We start from the raw sequence: 11,196 nt of genomic DNA, 5'->3' as shown, positions 1-11,196 counted from the left end.
CCTCAGAAGTTAGGCCTGGTGATCTGCTTCAAATAGGTCCCAACCTTAGAAAGTCTACGGAGAAGTTCTACTCTGAACACGTGAAGTCACCATGAGCTGCAATCAACTCGATGCAACTAATAAGGTATTAGACTGCTGAGAGAAGTGCAAAGCCAGGACTACAGTTCATCCATACAGTTTCTCAAGCTAGACACCTGCCTTGGTTCTACCCGTAACCTAATCAGTATCTACAGAGGTAAGGCCAAGGTATCTCTACTTCTAACAAATCCCCTTGGTGATTCTGAAATACAGCAAAATTGGAGAATGCTACTATCATATTTCTCAAAATGTGATCTGAGGATTAGCAAACAGTAGACGCCTCGCCTCCTCCCTTCCCCATCACACACACCCACTTATCCACAAACTCCCTAAAACCCTGAATGAAGTTATAGGGGTTGGGCATGTTGTTGCTGCTAAGTGCTGTCCAGTCCATTCTGACTCATAGTGACCCTCTATAGGGTTTCCAAGGCTGTAAATCTTTGCAGGAACAGAAAGACTTATCTTTCTCCTAAGAAGCAGCTGGTAGATTCAAACTGTCAACCTAGTGGTAGCAGTCCAGTCATATTCTACAGAGCCAACATGATCTAGAAATCTACATTTTAAACAAGGCTTACAAGAGAAACTTTAGTTTAAGAATCAGACCTTAGCAGGGCACAAAGCCCAAGGTCCTTGCCTGCATCCTCCAGCCTTAACTGGTGCCATTTCCTACCTTGCACTTCAAGATTTCAGAGTTTCCCTAATACACCAGGCTATGCCACCCAACTCCTTTATGTTTATGGTTGATGACAGAGTGAAAAAGTCAAGGATAACTGAATGTCAGTATAGAATCCCTGAACCTCCAGAACAGAGTTAAAGATTTCACACTATGGCTGACACTGCTTATTGTCTCTCAATGCCATCTCCCTTTTCTCCACGATAAGACTACCTCAACTTTAGCTAATCACAAAGGCAAGACAGCACATTTTCCCAGCTCCCATGTGACTAAATTCTAGGACAGAATGTGTGGCAGCTTCTAAGATCCCGTCTTAAGAGATGGGACATAAGACCTTAACCTTTTCTTTCTTGTCCCTTCTTTTATTCTGCTACCTGGAATGTGGATCCACTGTCCTGGACACTGAGGTCACAGCCATACAAGAAGCATCAATGAGAGAAGAGGAGGTGGATCTCAGACACCAAAGAGGGCCACGCTAGCCCTGCACTAGATTTAAATGAATGAGAAATAAACTCCTATCTTAGTTCAGCCTGTCATACAGAGTTTAACCTAATCCTGACACTTTACTTCTGTTGCATCATGAGGGCACAATGCTAAGATTGGTCATTAATTAAGATACATCCCAATTTTATAGCTATTAAAATGGGGGTGGGGAGGGAATACAGCATTTCTGTTATTGCATAAATTATCTGTAACACAATTTTACATGTTTGTCTCCCCTACTAGACCAAACCAGACCAGACCCACTGACATCGAGTCAATTACATTGTCCACATAAGAGTATATGGTCTTACCAAACTGCCTGTTAGGGTTTTCAAGGCTGTGATCTGTAGAGAAACAATGCCACGTCTTTCACCCATGGAACAGCTGGTGGGTGTGAACCTCTGCTTGGTTAGAGCCAAGAGCTTAAACATTGTGTCACCAGGGCTCCTTCCCTACTTGACCATGACCTTCTCAATGGCAGGGAATGCGTCTTTTTTTCCTTTCTATCCTATTGGTCTGGAGCTCTGGTAGCGGAGTGGTTACGAATCGGGCTGCGAACCTTAAGGTCAGCGGTTCGAAACTACCAGCTGCTCCGCGGGAGAAAGATGAGGCTTTCTACTCCTGTAAACATTTATACCCTCGGAAACCCTGTACAGGGTCGCTATGGGTCGGAACCGACTCGATGGCATTTAACAAACACAAAAACAAAAAAATCCTATTGGTCTAGTACATACAGGTAAGTGTTCAGTAAAGGTTTCTAAAGAGCCACTGTTAAACTAAATCATATTACCTTTTTATGTGCAATGTTCTTGGTACAAACAAAGCCATTGACAACAACAGAATCAAACTTCTTTCCGCCCGGGATCTAATGAAACAATTAGGGAAATAATTCACATTCAATGATATACTCTGAAGATTCCAGCCATTATTTTTTTAATTTTTAACTTTAACTATTGTGTGATCAAATAAGAACAAAAAATTCCAGGCTTCAAAAAAAATTCATGGAAAAAATCGCACTACATGTTAATTCTATTTTTTCATGAATATTTTAAAGCCCCCTCATACTGCTTCTTTTCAACCAGTGATAATTTTCATTTCACTATTTCTCAGAGGACTAATCTGTTTAATTACACATAACTGTTGTGTCAAGAAGAGAAAGCAAAAGAGGAAGAAATATGAGTATGTTTGTCAGGATTTTCAACTCATCCATTACCTAACTCATCTGGTTCCATTCATCTATCACTTCCTCTGAGCATCTTCCAAGGGCCCTAAGTACCCACCGAATAGGCAGCAATAGTAGGGCTTCAAACAGGTTTGGACCCGTTCAATCATGGCCAACTCAGAGAAATCAGAACAAACCGGAATTTTTCAATTTGGGGTGAAGTGGAATGTTAACCACAATGGGAAAAATTACAGGTCGAAGTCCTGGAATGGGAAACTAGAAAAGGATATACTGAGTCTTTTCATGAGCTAGATGCGGGAGATTGGTTTCCATCTTTGATCAGGGCACCGATATGTTAGCACATGGAGGGGCACTACTATTTTAGTACATCTCTGCCATTCAAGAAATTTGATTGCATTGCAATGCAAATGTTGCCCTTGTTTTTTAAGAAGGAGATTAAGTGCCTGGCAGGGAATCAACTCACAATTTTCCTGTCCCAGTTACTAAATCGGTTCACTCATATTTTACAAATTTGCATCTGTTTCAATCTTACTTCCTCAGCTGTGACCAAACCAGGAAGAAGTGGTTGGAAGCTCCGAGCAAAGGTGGTCACTTTCCACCCAGCCTCCTTGACTCTGTCTAGACTGACTAGTAGTCAACTTAAGAGAGCCTCATCAACTCCCAGCATTAGGAAAGCACTAGCAGAGCTCACTTTTTTAACATGAACAAACTGACGGATATCCATGTCATCATCCCGGTTCTTGACATCAGGGCGGACTGTCTGTACAACCTGGCAGACCAGTGGCACAATGATGTCCCTCCAAGATGGTGGCAATGACTCATTATGAAGCAACTGTTGGAGGAGTGCCATCATGTGGTTGTGATTAGCAGAACTACGAAAATGTTACAGGAGGGAAATTAACACAGTTACTACTACCAGAGACAATCATTCTTAAATGCAATAAGCAGTCTATAAAGAAAGGAGCATATAAATTACGGTTCACAGATAAGATCTTGTAAGGGCAATTGTACTCATTTAGTTTATCTACATCTTAAAATTTTGTCACATAAATAAAATCTGTGAATATCTATAATCAGGGTATCTTCTTTAATTAGCTGAAATGAAATGTTGGCACATTACAATGGAGACAGTAAAGCACAATTTGGGATTCCTGTTTTATAACACATTTCATCAGAATAGGCTTTATTTCCTAGATAATGTTAATGCTTTAAGGAGAAGGAACTATGCATATGCCTATCAAAAGTCATTAAAGAGTATATAAATAGAAAATTAAATGAAACAGCTCACTGCCTTACAGCAATCTCTCCATGGCTTGTTTCTCCCCGTTCTCTTCCCGTAGGAGCTCCAGGTTGTTATGATGCCAGCCCAAAGGTGTGAAAGGAAGTTCTTTGGATTTTTCCTCTACCCGACGATTAAATAAAGATTCTAAGTAAAGAGTGAAATAAGTTATTACGTCATTGTCATGTTTTATGCTACTTTCTATTTTAGAAATTATCAGCTTCTCTTTTAATTTTCTTAAGTTGACCTAATAATCAACTTATAAGCAAAATATATAAAGAAAAAAGCGTGTGTATAAATAAGTAAGAATCAAGTAATTAGACTGCCAGTAATTAGCAATAGCCAAATCACTGACAAAACTGTGAAAAACTCTCAGGCCAATAATTAGACCTTCTCAAAACTAAATAAAGCCATATTTTTACACTGTCCTTTTGTTTATCTTGAGATTTTAAAATAGGAAGTAAATTTTCCCTAAAAAATCACAAATTGAAATGTGTGTTCAACAGAACTGTGAATGCTGACAGATCAACATGTGACAGAGTGGGGGCTGGACTTTGAAACGTTCAGCTCAAACACATGTGAAAAGGTAGATGGTGACATCAAAAGGCTATGCAGACAAGCCTTAACGGTTTCTTTTATAAGACCTAAACAAAAACCTTTAAAAAAAAAAGCTGAACACAAAATAAAATACAGACATATTAAAACATGATAAATAGCAGCAATTAATTTCAACACAAGATAAAATCCTAAGTCAAAAGGCTGAAAATTAGATCAAAACCAAAAACATTAATAGTCAAAATTTTTATTTTACACAAAAGATACTGAATTTTTTTTTTTTTTTAATGGTAAGAGGTAGGAAGCACTTACAAAAATTCTCCAACCTTCCCCTCTTAAATAAAACCAATCAAACCATCAGAAATTTCAACCAAAGAGCCCATCAGGCTTCTCAGTAAGGCATATATTCATATGTCTGAGGTATTGAGAACTGTACATTTAAATTATGTGAACTGTTCTATAAACTTCTAGTAAAACCACATATTTCGAGGTGAATTTATAAGCATTGCCAGGTTATGAGGTCAGCCACACGTGGACTCCCTTGTACCAGCTTGGTCTTCTTTGAAACCCTTAGAGTCATGAGGACATACTGGGAAGGAAACTTTTCTCCCATTATTTGAAGTTCAAGCTGTGTACTACTCTGTACCAACTAAGTGAATACGTCAGCTATACTACATAAGTAAGCTAGGAAAAGAATGGTAAGAAAGGCTGTTATTTTTCAATCTTTCTTTTGTTTAAGCCATTGACTAGCAAAGTTAGTTTTAGCCTCTTCTTTGTCTCCCAACTCTGCAGGGCAAACAGCATCGTCAATTGGTAAGATGTGCCTGTGGGCTTTTTGACAATTTGACAATCCTTAATGTTTATGTCTATCAATACTTAATATTACATTCATTATACAGAAAAACATAAAATGCCTTTAAAAGAATACTTTAAATTCTCTTTAAAAGGTTTTTAAGCAATTTTTCAATTCAGAGACCTCCTTCTCCTAAACCTAGTCCAAACTTATACTTTTGATTCTCAATATGTCACTATGTACATTTAAAAGCTGGGTTCCCATAATAGTAAAATAATCAAATATATTTTTAGCACCTACTCTATATCCCTTCATCTGCTAACCCTTAAGTATATCCTCATAAATGAGAGACAGCATCCCATGTACAGCTTTTGGTAAAATTACCTTTGATGAAGGCATCACTTATTGAGAGCTGTTGTCCTCCATTGTCAGAAATCAAATACTCTGCTTACCAAGGAGAGAACAAAGGGGAGGAAGGAAAGGAGAGACATATGACTATAACATGCCCACATAATTACACAGAGAACACACCCACATATAAAGTCGTACTCATACAAAAACCATCATTGCATAGCACATCCGAGGAAGTTTTAGGCTAAAAAGCCTCTTTCTACTACTTGTTCTGTACATTTTATACTGAACTCAAAAGTCCTGAATTGATATGTCAACAGAACCATGAAACAGTTCATCTTAGTAAGAAGGTCAGATAATCTTTAACAGATCATTTTTCCCGTATCAAAATTCAACTGGCTTATTAAAATTGAGATCCTCAGCAATTTATATGTAATGCCTAAAAAGTCACATCATTTTCCTCATGTATTATTATATTCTTTAACAAATAATCACTTCCTCTAGAATCAAGGTATTTCACAGGTAGAGAAGCAACCCAATGAAAAACATAAAAAGTGCTCTTTAATTTAAGAATACAAGCTATAAAACTAATACAAAAGTGGCAATGGCAGGGAACAAATAATATCATTCATTAGAATTTTTATCGATTTTACTTACAAAGAATTAGAATTTCCATTTTTCAAAAATTCTAACCAAACACTGCTAAGTCACTGTCTTAAGTGAGCTGTTAAGCATACTTTGAATGCTTTTAGAACATAAAAAATTCTTCTTGCAAGTGAAACTTTTCTTTACTTCCCCCTGAGATTTTTCTCTGGGTCTGTGGCCAAGAATAGCTCAAATGGGGTTCTTTCAAATACGCAAATTAAACCACAAATGCATCTCATGTCCTTAAAATTTCTCAACAAAATTCTTTTAAAGTTCATGTATAAACTAAGAGGTTTTTAAAGTCAATATTTCTATAAGCTAATGTTTTCAAACAAATCAGAAAACAGAGTAAATATTTACCTAGAAAATTCAAGCGTGCCATGACAAAGAAAACCAAGTATGCAGCAAGTAAAGATAGAGGTTGATTTTATTTCTGCTCCTCCCTCACAGAAATAATGTCAACCCCTGTTCAATTAACATATTGTTCTTTACAAGCCTTCCTTTATATGCTAAAATTGAAACATGCATTTGTGTACATATTGATTTTACTTACTAAGAATTAGAATTTTCGTTTTTTTAAAATTCTAACCAAACACTGCAAAGTCTTTTTTGTTTGCAATAACAAAAGTGATGAAATTGATCCAACATTTTATTACCACACCAGGACTCCTTCTCTAGTAAAACTATTAACACACCTCAGAAAACTGACATATCAATCCATATTCAAACTTATTCAATTAGCACAAAAGATCTCTAATGTATGTCATTTTTCGCAAACCCATGTAGGTAATATGGTTCATACATTGCATTTGATTGTTTCTTCATTTATTCTCTTTCAATCTAGAAGTCCCCCACTTTTTCTTTATTTTTCATGATATTAGATTTTGAAAGGGCCTATATCCTATGAAAGGAACTCTGGTAGCATAATGGTTACGAATTGGGCTGTTAACCTCAGGATCAGCAGTTCAAAATTACCAGCTGTTTCACGGGAGAAAGATGAGGCTTTCTGCTCCCGTAAAGATTTACAGCTTTGGAAACCCTGTACAGGGTCACTATGAGTCGGAACCAACTCCACGGCACAAAACAACAACAACAACAACATATCCTATGAAATGCCCTACATTCTGGATTTGATCAACTGCTTTTCCATAATGCTGATGAATTTGCTCCTCTAGCTGATATTTTCACAGAGATAGAATTTCATTTACAGAATTGTACAAATAGCAACTTTCACTTTTTCTCTAGCTTATAATTTGTAACTTTCCAAGAATTATTCACCTTGTGCTTGCAACACATTATAAAACCTGTTTTAACCACACAATACTCCAAGACCAGTAATGAAAAATTAATATAGCCACATAATCACATTATTACAGTTTCATATGCTACTCAAAAAAAGGAATTTGCTTATGTAAATTTTTTAAGTATAGAAATTTCTATCAACTTTATAACTCCAAATGCCCTCAGTCTTAGAAGATAGAAAACAATCTTAAAGAAAGAGTATTTCATTTTAAATAACAATGGCAAGATAGAGACCACACATACCCAACTAAATTATTGTTGTATGCCAGTAAATTACTTCTGACTCACAGAGACCTAATAATATCCACGCGACTACAGGGAAGATCAGAGTCCTGGTGTGGCGCTGTGAGATAATGCACAAAACTGCAAGGCCATATGAACTGCAAGGTTGGCAGTTCAAGCTCACCAGATGCTCCGTGGAAACACTCTACAGGATTGCTATGAATGATGCAGAAAGCATCAAGAGAAGATGGAAGGAATACACAGAGACAATGTACCAAAAGGAAATGGTTAATGTACAACCGCTTCAAGAGGTAGCATATGATCAAGAGCCAATGATATTTAGGGAGGAAGTCCAACGTGCATTAAAGGAAGTAGCAAAGAACAAGGCACCAGGAATTGATGGAATAAACACTGAAATCTTTCAAGAAAGTGAGGTGGCACAGGAGGCACTCACTCATGTCTGCCAAGAAATTTGTAAGACAACTATCTCGCCGACTGATTGGAAGAGATCCCTATTTGTACCCATTCCAAAGAGAGTTGACCCAAAAGAATGTGGAAATCATCGAACAATCTCTTTGATATCTCATGCGAGTAAAGTTTTGCTAAAGGTAATACAGAAATGGCTACAATCATACATTGAAAGAGAACTTCCAGAGGTTCAAGCTGGATTCAGAAGAAGCCGTGGAATGAGAGATATCATTGCTGATGTCCAATGGATCTTAGCTGAAAGCAGAGAATATCAGAAAGATGTTTACCTATGCTTTATTGACTACGCAAGGCTTTCGATTGTGTGGATCATGACAAGCTATGGAAAACATTGCGAGGTATTCCAAAACACTTAATTGTGCTCATAAGGAATCTGTATCTGGACCAAGAGGCAGTTGTTCGAACAGAACATGGGAACACTGAATGTTTTTAAATTAAGAAAGGTGTGCGACAAGGTTGTATTCTTTCACCATACTTATTCAACCTGTATGCTGAGCAAATAATATGAGAAGCTGGGTTCTATGAAGAAAAACGTGGCATCAGGATTGGAGGAAGACTCATTAACAACCTGCGATATGCAGATGATACAACCTTGCTTGCTGAAAGTGAAGAGGACTTGAAACATTTATTGATGAAGATCAAAGAGCACAGCCTTCAGTATGGATTGCATCTCAATGTCAGGAAAACAAAAATCCTCACCACTGGACCAATAAACAACATTCTTATCAACGGAGAAAAGATTGAAGCTGTAAAGGACTTCATTCTTCTTGCATCAACTATCAACATTCGTGGAAGTAGCAGTCAAGAGATCAAACAACATATTGCATTAGGCAAATCTGCTGCACAAGACCTTTTTAAAGTGTCAAAGAGCAAAGATGTCAGCTTGAGGACTAAGGTGCGCCTGACCCAAGCCATGGTGTTTTCAATAACCTTATATGCATGCAAACGCTGGACAGTGAATAAGGAAGACCACAGAAGAATCGATGCCTTTGAGTTATTGTGTTGGAGGAGAATACTGAAAGTGCCATGGCTGCCAAAACAACCAATAGATCCGTTTTGGAAGAAGTGCAGCCAGAGTGCTCCTTGGAGGCCAAGACGGCCAAACTTCCTCTCTCATACTTTGGACATATTGTCAGGATGGAGCAGTCGCTGGAGAAGGATATCATGTTTGGTAGGGTGGAGGGTCAGAGAAAAAAGAGGAAGACCCCCCAATGAGATGGACTGGCCAAGTGGCATCATCAATGGACTCAAGCATGGGAACAATAGTGAGGTTGGCCCAAGATCATGTAGTGTTTCGTTCTGCTGTGCATAAGGTCGCTATGGGTTGGTACCGACTTGATGGCACCTAACAACAACAACTTTCTAGTAAGCAATGTTCATCTTATCTACAACACTGAGGTTTCCTCATATTTCAACTTCACAAGAAACATGAAAAGAGGATAATTCTTGCTAGTATGCTAAAAACTGAAAAGAGAAATACGAAGTCCAATGACATTTATTAAATTATAGAATCTCAAGGATATAAATGACTGAAGAGATCAGCGTAATAATCACCTTTTAGATGCTGGAATCGCCTATAAAATGTTCTTAGTGAATAGGCAAAAGATTCTGTACATTTACTACAATTAAAAAATTCTAGATATAGATTTTTCATTTCATGGATTCAGGATTGAACATAAAACGTTGAAGTCACCCATCTACCTAGCCTCTCATCCAATGCACGCATGTCTTTCAATAATCTTGTTGTTGTTAAGTGCTGTTGAGACAACTCTGACCCATAGCAACCCTGTATAGGGTTTCCAAGGAGCAGCTGGTGAGCTTAAACTACTGACCTTACAGTTCAAATGGCTTAAGAGGTGGGTATTCAGATGCCAGATAGGCACTTCCAGGCACAGTGAGGAACACTCACTGCCCTAACTACTAAACCTAGTTCTTCTTCAGACAGATACAAAGTAAATGTAATTTATTCTAGATACCCTAATTCCTAAAGGCTACACCAAGTCTTCTTTTCTCCATTTTAAATAGCCCTAAAGCCCTTCTTTGTTCGCTATGGGTCAGAACTGATTCAATGGTACTTAACAGCAACAACAACAAAGCCCTTGTGGTTGTTAAGTGCTATACAAGGTTTCCGAGGTTACAAACAGCCTCCTCTTTCTCCTATGGAGCAGCTGGTGGGCTCAAACTGCTGACCTAGTGGTTCAAAGTCCAGTGCTTATCCTACAAAATCAGCACCATCCTCTAAAGCCCTTGTTGCTGCTGTTGTTAAGAACTGTTGAGATGGTTCTGAATCATAGCAACCCTGTATAGGGTTTCTCAGACGCAGCTGGTGAGGTTAAACTGCGGACCGTGTTGTTGTTGTTATGTGTGTTGTCATTTCTGACTCATAGTGATCCTATATAGGGTTTCCAAGAAGCAGGTGGGTTTGAATTGCCAACGCTGCAGTTCACAGTACAGTGCTTTTCCGTTAACGCCACAAGTTAGTCAACCTTAATATAATATGGTTCCAAATATCTCAGGATCCTGGAAACCTAAATATATTCATAAATAAGAATCTAACACAAACCTTTCAATGAAATTCTCATTCAGATATTATAGTGTCCATTCATAATTTCTTTTACAAAGATCAGCACAAGGCTGGTTAGATGCTGAAGATATTCCAAATGTCTGACTTTTCCAACATGTCATTGTTGCTAGGTGCCATTGAGTCAGTAACCAACTCATAGTGACCTTATACACAAGGAAAGCAGAACACAAACACGGCCCGATCCTGGGCAAACCTCACTATTGTTGCCATGCTTGAGCCCACTGATGCCGCCACTTTGCCAGTCCATCTCGCTGGGGGTTTCCTCTTTATCTCTGACCCTCCACCATACCAAACATGATATCCTTCTCCCGCAATTGGTCCCTCCTGACAATATGTCCAAAGTATGAGAGACGAAGTTTGGCCATCCTGGCCTCCAAGGAGCACTGAGGCTGCACTTCTTCCAACAAAGATCTGCTGGTTCTTTTGACATCCATGGCACTTTCAATATTCTCCTCCAACACCATAACTCAAAAGCATCCATTCTTCTACGGTCTTCCTTATTCACTGCCCAGTTTTCGCATGCATGAGGTTACTGAAAATACCATGGCTTGGGTCAGGCATA

General features: G+C 38.3%; 1 protein-coding gene across 1 annotated transcript in view; it reads right to left on the bottom strand.

The window, feature by feature from the left end:
* Window positions 1-11,196, bottom strand: part of PIKFYVE (phosphoinositide kinase, FYVE finger containing) — a 106,517-nt gene that overhangs the window by 54,425 nt on the left and 40,896 nt on the right. Inside the window, exons 12-15 of the mRNA XM_006872731.1 lie at window positions 5,429-5,488; window positions 3,714-3,843; window positions 3,109-3,289; window positions 2,025-2,099 (exon numbers count right to left, since the gene is read on the bottom strand). Coding sequence (XP_006872793.1) covers window positions 2,025-2,099; window positions 3,109-3,289; window positions 3,714-3,843; window positions 5,429-5,488 — 446 coding nt within the window. The remainder of the gene's footprint in view (window positions 1-2,024; window positions 2,100-3,108; window positions 3,290-3,713; window positions 3,844-5,428; window positions 5,489-11,196) is intronic.

This window comes from Chrysochloris asiatica, unplaced genomic scaffold, assembly GCF_000296735.1.
Source record: "Chrysochloris asiatica unplaced genomic scaffold, ChrAsi1.0 scaffold00212, whole genome shotgun sequence".
In the NCBI taxonomy this organism is placed as follows: Eukaryota; Metazoa; Chordata; class Mammalia; order Afrosoricida; family Chrysochloridae; genus Chrysochloris; species Chrysochloris asiatica.
This window is presented reverse-complemented; position numbering and strand designations above follow the sequence as displayed.